Source organism: Curcuma longa, chromosome 13 (assembly GCF_044706935.1).
Source record: "Curcuma longa cultivar G26 ecotype Majalengka, Jawa Barat chromosome 13, ITB_CL_G26_1.1, whole genome shotgun sequence".
NCBI classification, from domain to species: domain Eukaryota; kingdom Viridiplantae; phylum Streptophyta; class Magnoliopsida; order Zingiberales; family Zingiberaceae; genus Curcuma; species Curcuma longa.
In genome coordinates, this window is record NC_133873.1 from 6,996,337 (window position 1) to 7,013,892 (window position 17,556).

The 17,556-nt window shown below is 36.1% G+C and overlaps 2 protein-coding genes and 1 pseudogene across 2 annotated transcripts; all 3 read right to left on the reverse strand.

Moving 5' to 3' along the window:
* Nucleotides 1-688: 688 nt before the first annotated feature.
* On the reverse strand, nt 689-5,396 carry LOC141844408 (embryogenesis-associated protein EMB8-like). Its single transcript, XM_074732463.1, has 8 exons — nt 4,918-5,396; nt 4,355-4,483; nt 3,454-3,585; nt 3,153-3,295; nt 2,960-3,057; nt 2,782-2,876; nt 1,332-1,385; nt 689-1,163 (listed from the first exon to the last, which is right to left on the reverse strand). Exons 1-8 carry the CDS (start codon nt 5,359-5,361, stop codon nt 942-944), a joined length of 1,317 nt encoding a protein of 438 aa, XP_074588564.1. The 5' UTR covers nt 5,362-5,396; the 3' UTR covers nt 689-941.
* A 930-nt stretch (nt 5,397-6,326) lies between these two features.
* On the reverse strand, nt 6,327-10,684 carry LOC141844085 (metal tolerance protein C4-like). The gene is made up of 13 exons (XM_074732084.1): nt 10,297-10,684; nt 10,164-10,218; nt 9,318-9,450; nt 9,036-9,091; nt 8,759-8,873; nt 8,610-8,667; nt 8,425-8,543; nt 8,067-8,186; nt 7,787-7,888; nt 7,630-7,702; nt 7,024-7,091; nt 6,783-6,843; nt 6,327-6,702 (listed from the first exon to the last, which is right to left on the reverse strand). The coding sequence occupies exons 1-13, from the start codon at nt 10,646-10,648 to the stop codon at nt 6,563-6,565; spliced, it is 1,452 nt and encodes a 483-aa protein (XP_074588185.1). The 5' UTR covers nt 10,649-10,684; the 3' UTR covers nt 6,327-6,562.
* A 3,777-nt stretch (nt 10,685-14,461) lies between these two features.
* LOC141844456 (uncharacterized) lies at nt 14,462-15,857 on the reverse strand (annotated as a pseudogene).
* Nucleotides 15,858-17,556: the final 1,699 nt, after the last annotated feature.

Below are 17,556 nucleotides of genomic sequence, written 5' to 3' on the forward strand. Positions count from 1 at the left end.
TTGCAGCAACCAGCCTCACACAGTTTATGCTTAACTCAATCAATCTATCTAAATTACTAAATTAATCTTTATGAACAAGGATAAAAAAGAGGGGAAGAAAGAGGTCATTTTTTAAATGATATTTGTCAGCCAAAAAAAAAACCCAATTGATAAAATAAAATTCATGATTTCATATTAGACTTAATACTAAAAAATTAAAAAAATATATTTTTAAAAATATATAATGATGATATCTAACTCTTCAATCGATTAATCCTGAAAATAAACGATTTTATCTCATAAAAAGTTTTCATCGATCATCAAAGTAAATTAATCCATAGCTACCGTTTCACAATTATTTTTCTACTGAAAAAATTAATCCATAATACCCTATAATTAAAGAAACGATCGATGAGTATTTGATTAACTATGAAAGCATTTCATTGTTGCACCATAATCTCAGGGACTTAGATTACCTACCTATAGCTAAAAAAAAAACTTACTTTTATTAAATTGAGTCATGAAACAGAGACTAGTAAAAGTTCTAGTCGAGTTCTAGCTTAGGAAAGAAATTGGATCACCTGCCTGAGTCATGAACCCAACTTTCATCTAAAAGGTAAACAAAGGTGTTGATGACATATCTAAATTTATCCGATAAATGAATGATCAGGAAAAAGATCTTCTACTTCTAAAATTAATCGGGCGAAACTTAAACATATCTTAGCTTCCATATTATTCCCAGGTGAACAGTTGTAAGTTATCCAACTCTTTGGCTTAAGATAAAAGATGTTTCCTTCATACACTAGCTGATCTACACAAATTTATTTAATTGTTCAAGAAAAGGGTACTCAAATACTCTAAAAGAGAAATAATAAGGGGCTTTTACTGTCATGTTAATTGAATGACGTCCCACAGAAATAATAGAATGAATAATAAAGTGAGCAGTATGGGTTTTTTTCACCTCATTTAACTTGTACAGGTAGTGATGAAGAATGTTGAAAGCCATCCAATTGATCAGGAAAGCACTCGACTTCAGTGTCAGTTTTCGTCTCTTTGTCGACGTGCTCTAGAAATTCCATAACCACAGGGTCGGTCCAAGGAGCTCCAAATGGAGCTTCATCCCCTGCTATCCAACCAAGATGACCTCCTTGCGGAGTTACAATCAATAGACAATTCGGATTCGCCTTCAAAGATGAAAGAAGACTTGTGAGAAAAGGAGACACAAATGTTCATAAAGAAAACAGGGAGGCTAGCTCGGGATCTTGAGGCTTGACTGTTGTGAGATTATGGAGCAGAGGAAGGATAAAATGATTAAACCGAAAAGAAGATTGGATCAAATTAAATAGTTTTACCTTAATTTCATCACGAGGAATCCCTCTCGATGGTGCAATTGGATCATTATCTGCCTGCAGATAAGGTAGAAAAGCAAGAAATTATATGAAGGCCTTTCAGCAAATACCACAAAAAATACACTTCTAGTCAATCATATTGCTTTGTAAGATCAAAGCTATGTTAGAGAAGCTTCAATTTCAAATCTGCATAACTACCTAATGTTTTACAAATATTCTTCAGTTTGAATCTTTTGTCGGCTGTCAGTGCATTTGCATACAAATGACACATCTAAAAGAAAGAAAGATTTTTTTTTTCATATTGGTATAAAATTGCATTTAAGATGTATGACAACTCATTAAAGAACTAGCTGAGATAATTCACAAGCATTATGCATCCATCTTTGGCATTTACTATCCTTGTTTGTCCTAGTTCCCAAGATATCTGACCCCATGCAAGGTCGACATCTTTTATTGAAAGAAAAAGGAACTTCTAAAAATAAAAGGAAAACGTCCACTATTATTTTTTATAAGAAAAAAAGGATCTGTTCAAAAAAATAAAGGAAGAGGTCCACTTTCAAAAATAAAATAAAATAAGACAGTTTAGATTTCATCGTCTGGGTAGAATTTATCTCTTCCTTAATCTTCAAACAAAAAGCATCTTTTGAGGCTAGGTTTCATCAGATTTCAACATGCAACTCATGTACAAGTTGAGCAAAGGTTCTAAGAAATGAGAGTAAACTAGAAGGGTAGTAAAGGAATACGAGTTTGTAGCATGCAATCAACGAGAACTTCAAACACTCTTATAGTTGACCAATTACTTTTTTAAATGCTCGAACCATGCAATTTTTAAATAAATTTCTAGGAAGCCTCTCAAGAAAAATCCATAAAATATGTAATTTAACACATACTAGTCAATTGATTATGTTTGTTGGATTTAGCATCCAAGCCATGGATATTGGATATGTTAGGGATGAGACACGATCTAAGATATGAGAGAGAATCAAAAAGGGTAAAGGTCTACTAGTTTGTGTGGTATACAACTATGTATAAGCTTATATGGAATCTTATTAGTAGATGGATTAACCAAGTTATTGTGTGTAAACCTGATATAGGACAAACACTCAATTTCAAGTATTCCAACCTCATCGCCTAACATTTAGTGGGTTTAGCCTGTCCATTAGTCTAAAGGATAAAAGAAGAGAACTTTAGCATGTGTCAAAGATCTTTTAAAATGTCTCCTAGATGTAACTAGATATATATGCTTGATCAAATCCCACAATTTCACCAATAGACATTGTATGTCCATAAGGGAAGACATACAGATGCAAAATCTAAAGGATGAAAAAATAGGCGCTCCTTCCTGATTTCTATCCTAGATCACACAATGACACCACATGAGAGACTATATGTGACTGTATGATCTAATACATGTTACCATGAGTAACAATTCAAAGGAGAATCACAATTTTACCTGTATGCATAACAAAGGTATGCTAACACATCCAATGGAGCTTGAACTGCTTGAGTTGAAGTAATAATCATCCACTGACTTGAATCCAAATGACACTGAAAGTTAACACATCGTTTAAATTTTCTAATAGTAATCCTTCAAAGAAAAAAAAAGATTTTTAGCATTAGTTGATGTGTACCACGTGTTAATCCTTCATCAAACTCTCTCACCGACCTTGCATTGGCAGCCATTGGAATGTTGTATTCACCACCAAGGCCTTCGAATAAAAGTGCATGCCTAAAATCCAAGGAGAACATCTCTGTTAAGTAAACATTGATTGAATTTGTCAAATATTACTTACCGACATAAAACAAAAATATTTAAGTTTTTACTTTTTGAAAATTTTTCGTAAACCTCTTGCAAGAGCTTTATCATATACATTATTGAAACCTTTGTGGAAATCTTCATCTGCAATTACTAAGTTAAAAGGATTACACAACGATACTGCTCCAGAAAGAAGGCAATTTTGAGATTCCTGTGATCAGAGAAAGTGACTTCATATTTTAGTGATTTTTCCATGGATCTTATTGCAGAGGCTATTTTAATAATCATAATAATAACAACAATACTATACAATATAATTTTTTTAAAACTCATGAACAATGATTATTGACAACTAACAAGAGCTCATACCTGACCAAGATAGCGAACAAGGATATTTGCACCAAGAGACCAGCCAATAGAATACAACTTTGATTTAGGATAACAAGTTGAAACATGAGTAACAACCTGATGAAGATCTTCTGTAAAAGAAGCCGAATAAAACTGCAATGTATTCAAGAATCAATGTGATCAATATGACAATACATACTACTTGATATGTAGGAAAGATAGTGGCACTTCTAAGTTCATTGTTGAGGCAATATTATACCAAAGCCATGACAATATCAAGGATTATGGAGGATCTAAACTAGTACCATAAGGTCAATGACTACACAAGTCCATGGGCCTACCATATGCCTCAATAGCATTTGTACTTGTATTAGGAAGTATCTATTTAGATTTACTTCTCACAATACAAATACTATTAAAATTTGATTTCAAGTCCAGTTCCCTGGTACCTTATAAATCACCAAAAAGAAGACCTATGCCACAATTTAATTGAGAACCTTGCCATTGATTATTAGCAATTTTGAAATGGCCTATTACCAAACACTTGAATTTGTATAATGCCATGATGTTATATGCAAACGAGTTCCTAGATCTCTACAGCCGAGATCCTTCTATGTTAAGCTATCAAATCAATTTAAAACTGCAACATGATGAAAGATTTTGTCGCTATCTAGTTACATAAGTCTTCTATTAACATTGTTCATAATTCAGATTACTTTTCTCTCTTTCAAATTTCTTTCAAACAATTTCAACAAGATGCCAAAACACCGGACCAAGGACACATTTTATTAACCACAACTGAGTGATGAAAATTAAAAAGTTCCAAATAAACAAGAATATGTAATTAGTACCACTTGTTATCATATATCACCTTTTCACAATATTTAAATATTGAGAAACAATTTATTCCCTCTACCAGTACCTGAGGGGTGGTAACAGGACTGTTTGCACAACCACGACTATTAAACACTACAACCCGCCATCCTTTCTTTCTAGCTCGGATGAGAATATGTCTCACGTATGGATCATCGCTTCCTCCAGTTAAACCAGGCTGCAATAAGCACAGGACACTTGGAATCAACAATATATTCACATAGGAGCATGAGAAAGTCTCCATGCATCTATTTTTGTATATTCCTTTTGTCTAAAGATACATTTTATGGGGCATTCACAATCATAATTAATAACAGTAGTGAGGCATGATGCAATTTTCCATGCTGCATTTGGGATGTTAGCAATTGATGGGACAAATGTTTCCATCATACTTTGAAACGTCAAATTTAGTTGTATGCATAGTAATGAACTAGTTGTGACTAACATTTGACCTAAAATTAAAAGAAACGTATAAGAATATTTCAAGGGTTTGGAGTTTCATAATCAGAATTCAGAAAAGCTTACCGTCTTTTTCGTTCTATTATCTAGTTTTAATATTGAATCAAGTCATAGAATGGCTGCTCAGAAAAATGCTAAGTCATAAAGGCTGACCAGAAGAATGAGGACGGGGGCATCAAGTAGCAGCTGCTGCTCGTCACCGACGACCCAATCGAGTGCAATTGCCCCATCATCCCTCGTCCGCAGACACTCGCGGCGGAGGCGAACGGAGGGCAGGGAGCGGAAGAAGGCGGCGAAAATGGTCTCCACGTGGCGATTCCACCCGACGACAGCAAAGGGCTTGTAGGGGCGCCGAAGGCTCTCGAAGCGGTTTAGGAGAGCGCGGCTGGGGCCGATGACCTCGAGGGACGAAAGGGGTGGATCGAGCGACTCTTCGACTTGTAAGGCGAGCGGATCGCCGGCTCCGCTGGTCCTGGCGTCGTTGCAAGATCCGGCGGAGGCGGAGGCCATGGAAGCGAAAGGAGGCACGGCAGCGCGCCAGGGGAGAGAAGATCGCGAGAGGGAAGAGAGGGTCGGGGAGGTGGTGGCCATGGCCATCGCCGGGGGCGGCCGGCAGTGGTACTGAAGCAATCGGCGGCGGGGTTCCGAATCATGAGAGCCAATCGTTTAAAAGCCGCCGATGGGACATTCATCGTGGTTGAATTGAGGCCGGTTGGCCTCCGACGGCTGATCCCCGCTCTCTCTCTATGATTTGGCTTAATTTCCCAAAGGCAACCCTCGGTTTTGGGGATTTTACAAATTCATACCTCAAAGCTAGGTTTTATCATTAAAATATTAAAAATTAAAAAATAAAAAGATATTTTTTTTAAATCATCAAAGAGAGATTTTCTTTTCGATTTTTTTATCTACGTTATAACAACTATAATTATTACAATATAAATATTAAATAAGCAAATCAAATCTACATTATAATAACTATGAAATTATAACTACTACAACTTAAATAATAGATGATGAACAAGATTAAATTTATATTATAATTATTATAAAATCATAATTACTATAATATGAATATTTTTAAATAAATTAAATATGCATTATAATACATATAAATTATAACTGATACAAAATCACAACTACATGACACCTTACCAGTTCAAAATTTAAATAATAATAATAATAGATGATAATTAAATAAATTATATATATATATATAGTAAAAAAGGAATGTCGAAAAAATTAAAGATGCTCTTACCTTTTCTCCACTTAAATAGGCAAAATTAAATAATTTATTCAATTAAATAGAAAATTTAAAATACATGTATAAATACAAAGTTCTTAAAAGACACGAATAAATTTATAATTTCAAATATATTATTTAATTAAAAAAATATAAAAATTTCAAACAATCGACAAGCTTAAAATCATTTTAAAAAAACAAATCAAGCTTAAACAACAATATCAAAAGCTTGATTAATTTTAAATTCAACGTAACTCGACTCAATTACCTTACTAAAACAACACAGTTTAGTTTGACTTGGCTCATCTAAATGTTAGGGTTGACCAAGATTCAAGGATCATTCTCATCTCATATTACATGATATTGTTCAACCATGTTGAACAAGAAGAGAATGGCAGTAGATTAATCAATATTAAGATAAAGGAAAATTTTGTGACAAATTTACACAGCTAATCGCCAAAACATGGCCTCTGAAGAAATAAAGTTTCGAATTCTCGCATGAAAGCGTTAGATTTGTTGGTGAAATAGAAGAAGAGAAATGGCACAAGCTCATGGAGGTCAAGCTTTAGGCAGAACCGAGAGAACTGCTTCAGGGTTATGTGCCTCTATATCAACGTGTCTGATGCCAGGAACAATCTTCTGAATCTCTGATTCAAGCCTATCAACCTCGCTGCCTAGTGCTTCGACGACATCCTCACCTTCAATCACAATTACACATGGACGAATTTAAAGATTGAAGTGGGATGTGTAAATGACAAGCATAAACCAGATATCATACCATAAGTAGCCATAACATTAAGAAGCGCATTGTCATCTTCAGACTTTGCTGCCTCCCGAAACTGTCGATGCAAGTAAGAAGGGTGTGAGTTTCGGAAACATCCTATTTATAAGTTGGAAACTTTCTAGTATAGATGGATGGCAGCAATAGGAAATCAAAGTAATCGATATGGCAAGAATTACAGTGGTTCAAAGTAATCAATGATACTAAAAGCAGTTAACAGAAGGTAACATTCACATACCTGTTTTGCCCACTCGTCGCGTCCTGTTCTTTCTAAATAATTTTGGACTACCACAACCCCATTGAAATCTGTAGCACAACATATATGTCATTAGTGGAAGCCTTTGTGCTTATTATACCAATAACCTTTCATGTGTTGACGATGCAATAGACATTTGCTCTCTTTTACCCTAGTATATACATATTCGACTTCATCCACTATACATCCTCTAAAAGGAATTTGAAGAAGATTTTTCTCAGGTAGCCAAGCCATGTAATGATCTAAATCTATGCGGCACTATGCTTGAATCACAACTTTTTGAGTATCCATGCGAGCATGATGCAGAAAAAAGAACTATAGGATTTCACAATTTTATCTATGAATAACATATCTCTAATCACAAAAGTAATCAAGGATCACAAACCTATCATGAGGGTAGCAAGAGCAAAATAGCTAAGGCTTTTCTCGCAAAGAAGGATCACATCTCCTTTAGTGTTTGCCCATATATACAGTGCCAGCAAATTCAACATGGAGTAATTGGTAATTTCTACTACAGTATTTGATAAGAATACGACAGGCCATATTGAATGATTGATGCATAATATTGAGGGTTGAAGGGGGGAATACCTATTTCTGCTTTGAATCTAAAAAATCCAGGGCCAATCACCTCACTCTTGCAATCATAGAGAGCATCTACAACCTGCAAAAGGATTTAATTACACATGCAACTGTCACAGAAGCTTCACTGATTAAACATGTTAGGTATTGCATGTCTAGTACTCACCGGGTCAGATTTAAGAAACCGAAGTACTTTTTCCATGTCATGATCATCAATTGCTCTACCAATTAATGCATGCCTGTTCCTCTGAATTAGAAATATGGCAACCTACAAAACCAAGACAACATCAGCTGAACTGTATCAATTATAGGACAGAGGAACATTGCAACCTCTCATGTGAAGCTATCCATTTGCTTCAAAGAACTTATAATTGGTTGCTAGGAACTTCACAAGAAACCTACCCAAAGTATTTATCAAGGCATCTCAAAGATAAGTTAAAACATACCATCCCGAGCAGATTTCCAACTATGATGGAGCCAATAGGGTCGTATATTGGATTTCCTGTGATATTAACAGAAACCAGTGATGCTGCAGCAATTGCAAGGCCAGTAACTGCAGCACCATCCTGCATAGTCATCACTAGATAAGACCTTTCAAGAAAGAAAGGGGAAAAGAAGTGCTCAGACATGGATGGGAGATAAAGCAATTGATAAAAACAGTTAAAGAAAATTGATAGAAAGATGGTAATGGTGATGACAACAACTTATGTACATAAGAAACATGGACGAAATAAAAGCATTTAATTTGAACCACATAGATAAGAAAACAAGACATTTTTGTAGCTGTATGCAACATAGGTTAACCTCTGTCATAACAGCAACAGATGTTGGATCATGGCCTTGCCAAATATAATCCCACACTGCCATTCCTTCTGCAGCTGCACCTTTCTTCACAGCATTAATAGCAACAAGCAGTGATGCACCTAGGATGAGTAACATGGTCACAATGGCAACTCCAAAAATATAAGTATCGAAGTTATGAGATATACCTTCTATGAGAAACGATCCACCAATCACTAAGGCAGCATAGTGCATATTTTCAGGAGGCTGTTACAATGGCAAACATACAAGGATAAAAGCAATGAGATAAAATCAAGCAATAAGATAATCTAGATGACAAAATTCCCATAAGATGTACATGAGCTTTCCACAGGTTCTGAATCCCATGCACAACTGTGGCACCCGATCCCAAGCAAAATATACCAACAGCAGATATTAAAGACCAGACAAATCTTTCCTTTGAATAGCCATAACTGCAGTAAGGAATAAGCAATCAATAAAATTTGAGAGGCTGAGAGCAACTTTAAGTGACTAAACAATGTACAAAATATATTAGAGTTATAAGCGAGGCAATTCAACTCTGAAACTTTTGGAAAGACAGATTCATATATAGTAAGAATTAGGGGTAAACCTACGGGTGAATAGCATCAGGAGCACGTCTTGAGCTGTTCAACCCATATGCAAGAAGGGCCTACAATATTAAAGTACTTTAATACTCAGAAGGTAGTTATTCTAAGACAGAAACCAGGACATAGTACAAAATGCTCATTTTGAGATGTTGAGAAAAGAGGCATCTATGATACAATAAACAAGATGTGAGTTCCAACATCTTATTCTTCTATAGAACTCCATGAAATATTATATTAATAGTATTACCTGAGAAAAAAAACATCATGTGCTATCAAAGCAAAGGTTACCTGGTTTGCAAAGTCTGCAACTGAGTGCACAACTTCAGCTAACATAACATGGCTAGAAGTTGTAAGCCACACTCCAAACTTGAGAGAGAAGACAAGAAAGTTACACCACAGTGCTGTGGTAACTGCTCGTTGACTGAAGTAACAAGAATTGATAATTAAGAAAGCAATGATAGTTAAACAAGTTGCAGGATGCTAAATGCCAACTGGATGAAAAATAAATTAGGTGTGTGGCAAGAAGTATACATATTTGATATAATTGCATTTAGTGTGATTATGATTGGAACAGATGCAATCAATAAGATTTAATTGTAGTTAGAGATGTACAACCATGATATTTTGATAGATCATTTGTTCGTCTATGTGCAGATGTAATACGCAAAAAGACATTCCCTGATAAGAAGCCTGCCACAGAACCATCTTACATGTTTCTTATGCAGCAGATATTATCATACTATGTCAGTGATTGATTTTTATACTCTGAATTTAGCAATGTCAATATTATTTTTTTTAATGAATTTGAGGTTTGTAATGAACAACAAGAAAAGGGATATCTTTGTAAAAATGTTTAGCATTCCCCACTTGATAAAGTCCCAAGAACTTTTTTTGTTAATAGGCGAAGTGCTATGTTAGATACTCTTAATAGAAGTAACTCCACAACCTCAATTAAGTAAATATGCACAAGAAAACACTAGATTGCAATTTGATGAAATTGAGAGAAAAGAATGACAAGAAGATGGCCAAGAGTTATTGATCATAGGTCGTGATCTAGAAACTACAGAGTTCAAGGAGGATCATCTCAATTTCTTGATTAAAAAAAATGTTAAATGTACTGCGCGACCAACTGACCTGTGTCCATCATCAAAAGCTATAGTTTTAGCTTTTGCAACCCTGAGAGAATAATCTGCAAGCACAACCATCATAAGCAACCATGTATAGATAAAAGCTAGGATCTGCCACTTCCATGACAAGGAAACTTAACTGCGAACTTGAGATGTCAAAGTAGCAGAAGTTCCGCTTCCAGGAAGCCTCGCAGAGGATGAGTACTCCCGGGAACAACACTTCACGAGTAAAGGCCTAAAGATGGCGGCACCAGACCGCGGGGAAGCAAAGAGGAAACCGAAAGCGTGATCCCTTGCCTGTGTCGATTTCTCTTCTCGACAAGAGCTGGAATGCGGAACGAGGGACGGGAGGCAGGAAGCAGGAGGCACGCCAACGGAGCCGGACAAGGAGGAGAAAGGGAAGAGGGGGAAGGGCGGGGGCCGGCGGAGGTCGGGCGCGAGGTGGTCGCGGAGGCGGCGGAGCGTCACCACCACCGTGAGCGATGTACGCATGAAGAATCCGCCGCCGCCGTGGCGGCGCAGTTTGCGTCGGACTCCGGAGACGGCGCGATTGTTGCGGAGGTGCAACGAGGGACGGAGCGGAGTGACCTATCTGTGTGACAGTGTGACACAGGACAGGGAACAGGGTTTCGCTCTAGGGCTTTTGGGCCATGGACGAAGGCCAGCCCATTTCACTGACAGTTGAAAAAAATTGAACCAATCGAGTCAAATAAAGTCGTAAACAATACCACGTGTCAATGCTAGAATCAACTTGTAAACTTAACGGTGAAATTGACACTTTTTATTTTTTACGGCATAGGATGATATCTTATTTGGCATACTTAATGTTTATAATATCTAATATGCGTATTTCTAAAATACCCTTTCTCTTACTCCGTTAGTTAGTTAGTTAATTTTTTTCTGAAATTAATTTATAAATTTAATGAATTTTAAATTATTTTAAATTAAAATTAAGAGAAATGATACACTACATGAAAATGCAGTATGAAAATGTAGCATGATACACTACACTACATGGATGTGGGACTCAGGTCTATAGTGTATCATGCTGTGTTTTCATGTAGTGTATCATTTCTCTAAAATTAATATATTTTTGAAAGTTTTCTTACTCTCAAATCAAAATTTGATAATGTAAATTAAAAATATTAAATTAAATTGATAGTACATATTTAAATTTTACTCTATCTATTCAAAAATTCACTGTTCTTAATTTATACTATTAAATTTAGATCCAAGTGCATTAAATATATTTAGAAATATATTTAAAGAGACTTTCAAAAGTACATTGATTTTATTTTGAAGTGATTTAGAGTATGAAGAATTTATTAATGGTATTAGTTAGAAAGTATTATTGTCCTAAATTTATAATAAATTTGTGATAAATTTTATCAAATTTTTACAAAATTAAAAATTTATTATTCTCAATTTACACTATCAAATTCACTTCCGAGACATAAATATATTTTGGAGGCTTTGAATGGGCATAGTATAATAAAAAAAAATATTATTATTACATCAAAAGTGAACTCTAGTTATTCAAACATCACATATACGAGCTGCATAAGTTTTGAACTAGTTATTCAAACTTGTCACTTGCTATCCCACCGTGATCATAGAATTATAAGACAGAGTTAGAGTAATATTATTTTTAGTTATTTAGTATATATATTTTATAATTAATCACTTTGTATTTGATGTCAATTTTTTTCTAAAAACTTAAAAAAAAAAGATGAATTAATAATTTATGCTAAATAAAATTAACAACTAAATTTATGATTAACAATTAAATTAAATTATTTTTTTTACAAAATTAAATTTAAAAATAAACTAAAATTATAACTAGAGATCAAGGGATGTCGATGATTGCGGAGGAAGAGAACTTGTGTGAGGTTGCTAGCTAGTGATTGTGAATGAAGATGAGGAAGAGAAATGGCAAAGGTAATCGAGAAAGGGCGACTATGATGATAACTTAACTATCGCAAATGGTAAACCCTTAAAACCATTAAAACCCGAGGCATCTACGATGATAACTTAACTATTACAAACGATAAACCCTTGAAACTGCAAATTTTAACCATCTACAATGACTTAATATTCTATCATAAAACTATGGAAGACGATGATCACCAAGTAACTCTTACCCATTATTTTCTACAAGATATTGATGCAAGAGCATCCAGCAGTACGACTAGTTTATGTCTTCCAATACAACTATATTCTCCTCTAAACTCTAATGAAAAGAAATCGAGATTATCAACCTCCTTTTTTGATCTTGAAGAAGAACCATTAAGACTACCGACAAGGAAGATAATCAACCGTGGCCTCTTGACGCAGTTGCACGGTAGAATTGCCGCACTATGATTCACTCGAACCGGATCGTCAAAACTCTAGATTTGATTTTTAACTTTTTCTTTTATTTGTTTTAAATTTTTAGGATTAATTTTCTTTTCTAAAATGTAATTTAGATTTTTTTTTATTTATTAGTTTTCTTTTCTAAATGTGAGTTTAGATTTTATCTTTTAATTTTTTTTATTTTTTCCCGTTTCAATTTTTTATTTCTTAGGATATTTAAATAGGGTTAGGCTATTATAAGAGAGATTTTTGATTTAATAATATTTTGATAGTGTCATTTATTTTTCTATCTTCTGATATTCTTTCGAATTAACAAGTTTTAGAAGATTGATTTTTGATGTTTGCAGTCGATCAATAGAATCAATATTGTCCATAGGATAATCGCTATCCCGTCTAACGTCAAATATATTTTAAGTATTTTTGCAATACCGTAATGATTTACCGATGATAGGCTATGGTGCAGTGGTAGGATACCTATGTAATCTCCCAAGTATCTATGATTCGATTCTTACCTACGGTACACTATAAAATATTTTTCTCTAATAAGATAAAAAAAATCTAAGATGTTGGACTGTTGAGTCATCTGCCACTTACACTTTCGGATTTACCCTGATGGTCGGTGAAAAATTTTCATAAGATCAGATGGATCATCTTTAGGATTAATCAGTTTAAAGAGATGGATACCTTCATTACAACACCCCCCCCCCCCCCCCCCCCCCCCCCCCCTTTTATTTGTTTTAAATTTTTAGGATTAATTTTCCCCCCCCCCCCCCCCCCCCCCCCCCCCCCCCCCCCCCGTAATGATTTACCGATGATAGGCCCTATGTAATTAGCTTTCATTCTTCACCATGTGCATGCTTCCACAAGCACATGTGCCTCAAGCCTACTTACTCCTCTCCCTTAACCTTCCTCTTGTGCTTTCATGGTTAGGAGAATCTTAGTTGAGTAGGTGAGAGAGGACTTTCCTAATGAGAAGTGATGGCGAAGTGATTAAGGGTCTTACACAACATAGCCTTGACTCGGTCAATAGAGACTCCAAGTAGTACTGCCTTGACTCGATCAACATAAGCTCCACGTGGCATGTCCTTACTCAGTCAACACAGATCCAAGTCATTTAGTGTCCAATTGCGTCTGGGTTAAGTCGGGTGGGGGTCAGGTTAACCTCAGAAGAGTTCGGCAACCCTTATAGGGAGTTCAATAGTACTTAGAATAATTTTGTTGAGTTTAATAAGGTTGGAGCTGAGTTAGTAGAAGACCAATCACCTTGTCAACAATAATGAATTGCGATTACAAACACAGGAAAGGAGGCGATAATTACAAGTGCAAGAAAGCCACGACAGTTACAGCGTCGGAACTACATAGCCGTCAAGAGTAAAGGTGTCGAATAAAGGAGCACAATTGCTGAAGGAACAAAATGTCTTTTCTCATTATTCTCTATATATAAGATAGTCATTTCAACAAAAAAAAGATATTCACAAATAACTATAAAATTGTCATTTCTCTTATGTTTCTCCTTCCTTGTTTCTGATTCTAACTTGAATATCGGAGGGGACATACTAAGGTGTGTCTTAGTCCTCTTCTGATCTCTAGTTGATCTTTTTCAATTAGACAGAGAGACGTTTGGTTCGCGAAGATTCTATCTGTTCTACCTCTATCCATCAAGCGTCAACTTGATCCGCTAAGCCGACTCGATTGAAGAAGTAGATCCAGTGGCAGTTGACATGGTACCAAGTAAAAAATGGAATCCGCCACCTCAGCGACCCTACAAGGTCACCCCCACGATCATCTATGAGGAGGTAAATCGAGAAGTTACAGTTGACCATGACAAAAGCAAGTATTATCTATCCCTTGATCGATCTCACAGACCAAGACAAGAAGAATTAGAAAGAGCATTCATTACTACACAAACAATAGATATCAAATCTGAAGATCAACAATGCAGACAGACATAATTGCAGCATGTAAAAAGGGCTCCTCTAATGGATGTCACCACACAATCACCCCCTTCATAATGAATTGCTTTATTAATCAGACAATCTCGCTGACGAAGAAGAGAGTGAGCTAGCTCTAATAAACTCCCGGATCATAACTGAATTGGTTACGACGAAATAGAATTACAGAATAATGAGTTCTAATAGAGTTAATCGATCCTCTCTACCATGAGCCTCCTCCCATGAGCATTCCGTTCCAGTATCCACTTGCAGGATCACCACCATCGTCTCCCTTGTTCTGCTCTTCCAGAGGAAACATGAACTCACTGTTACCGGCGGCACTGTCCGGAGGGAAGCTAAGGACCGGCGGCAGCAAGAACTCTTGCATGAGTCCTCCGAATCCGGTGCCGGCGTAGTCACTGCTCTTGAGCAAGTCCATGGCGGAGAGATTGTAAGAGTTATTGCTGCTGCTTTCTTGCCAATTGGTGTTCAACTCGGGGAACATGAGCTTTTGAGCCTTGGAGCTGCCGCCGCGGCGGCGGCGGCAGTGACGGTCTTGTTCTTGTTTTTTCTTGAGCCGCCACCCACCGGGACGTTTCTCAGCGACCCACCCTCGGTCCAGTACCTCTTGCAGGCCTTGCAGAAGTATCTATCGGAGAAGAAGAGAACATCTCTATCTACGAGGAGATGATCAATTCGTTAAAAGAAGAGGAGATTTAATTGCTACCTTGGTTGAGTGAGGCTGTAGTTGTTGTAGTAGCAGAATTTGGTGTTGGTAGACTTGCACCGGGGGCAGTGGAGGGTCTGCTCCTTGCTCGGCAGCGGCCGCGGCCGCGGCCTCGGCCTCGACCTCTCTCTCTCGACGGCCTGCGGCTTCGCGGCCGGAGAGGCAAACTGATCCGCCATGATCATGGGCTTCACTTGCAGTAATCCCATGTCCTGAACAAATTCCATTAACAGATCACAAGTCTAGCTATCTCTAAATTAATTAATAGATCAAGAACATACTGAAGAAAGATGAAAGGAGGAAAGGATCGAATGGAGTGAAAATTAATCATCCGACAGAAAAACCATGAACAAGAACAAAGCGACAACACCTTTCGCCAGTACTGCTGCTTTATCGCATGCGATCAAAGGAAGAAAAGGAGGAGGAGAAGAAGAAAAAGGTGGGTGAAAATTAAAGTGAGAGGGTGATTAAAAACTGACAGATCTCAGAATTCAGATAAATATACAGAAAAACAATATATATATAGTTCATCGAGGTCTGGTACCTGAGGCCACTGGCTGGCATCCATGCATGAAAAGGTGAGACGATCGAGCACAAAGAAGAGAAGGAGGAGGAAGAAGAAGGAGGAGGTAGGATTAGGATTAGGATTGGATTGGGTGTGAAGATGAAGGAGCAACTGAGAAGGATTGTGATGTCTTGCTGGCTGATCTCTATCTTTTGAAAATGGTGGATGGTTTATTCTTCAATATCTATTATTAAATTACTTACTAAATTATATTCTCCCATTTCTGTACTGTCAAACAGTGAATAACATGTTTATTTGTCAATGAAAATTATTTGATGTCGAACAAAATAACGATTATTCTACAAGTATTTTAATAGAGAATTTTTCGAGGAAGACATAAGAAATCATCAAACACAGAATTTTTCTCTTGATAAATAGTTTCAAACCTCCTAACAATGTAAACGATGAAAATAATCTTAATAAAAAAGATTAAAATTATTTGAAATCTTGAAAATATTTTAAATAATGTTTTCTAGTCTAAGATTGGACCATTACAGATTATATCTGATAATAAATATAGATCTCTGAACAAGCTTCGATTTGATATATTATAAATTTTGTGATTCAATCTGAATTAAAAGTTATGACCTCTTAAAATTTACGATCAAAGATCCCTTGCATCCGTGTACGAGTCAAATGATATTGTGCAAAGAAATTACCTTGCATTTGAAGCATACTTTAGTGCAAGACTAATCAGGAAGGGCCCCATTTTTTTTGTTTTTATTTTTGAGTATTAGTGAATTAGGGTTTGCAATCATTGTTTTTTGGAATATATATAGTAAATTTTTGTATTTTGTGATGAAGATTTCTGTTGTAAGGCTGACTTATAATCTAAAGATAACCCTCCTATTTTATCCGGACTTGGAATCGATTCATTTAATTAATAGATTCTTTCATGATAAGATATAGTACATAGATTAGGCCGATTCCATTGTGATAAATAATTAAATTCCCCATCAAACCCTAATTAATGTCTGAAGTTATACATGCCTAACCCTAGAAGCTTACGCACACTAATAGTTTTTATTTTATAAGTTCAATGTTTAGACTTCGCCCAATTAATCTTGAAGATATATAGACGGTCTTCCTTTTTAATTCATCTATCAGATAAATCTGAAGCACAACTTATCCATAACACTACACACTAATAATTGATTGATTGTTAATAGCACTTTCTCGTGCTGGATTAGCACGATCCACTTGGTAAGGGAAGACAAACTAGTCTAACTGCAAACTCGTAGCCATGTTTTTTCGGATCCTTCCATGCCCTAGATCACTAAACTTTCTTTGAACTTGAGTAACTTAATTTTGCAAGATGTCATATTCCTGAGTTGTACTGATTTGCGACGGCTTTCCTAACTTACCGAGGTCATTGGTGAGCTCAAAGTGGGGTAGGAATTAAGAAAATTTACTGAAGTTTGAGATGGCGAATGATCGATCGAGGTGCATGAACTTTTGTCAAGCTTAGGGTGGAAAGGGGTGGAGAATAATGAAGAGGAGGTTGGTTCCAAGACCTTCTTTCTTCCATGCATGGTCGGCGCATGTTAGCAGGTTTGAATAAAGGTCTGAAAAATAGCTGTTAGAGATAGGAAACTTGAACTCTAAGTTTGACTAGTAGAAAGAAAAAGAATAACGTGCATAATTTCGGATTGAAGTTGAGCAGATATAGGGGGGGTGTAAAAGCATTAATATAAAAAATTTGATATATGATATTCAAATTCAATTTGAGATTTGAAAATATAAATAATTTTAATCTCGAGCTCGGTTCGAAATAAAATTCGATTTCAAATTTGGTTCGAATTCGAATTCAACTCACGATCAGCTC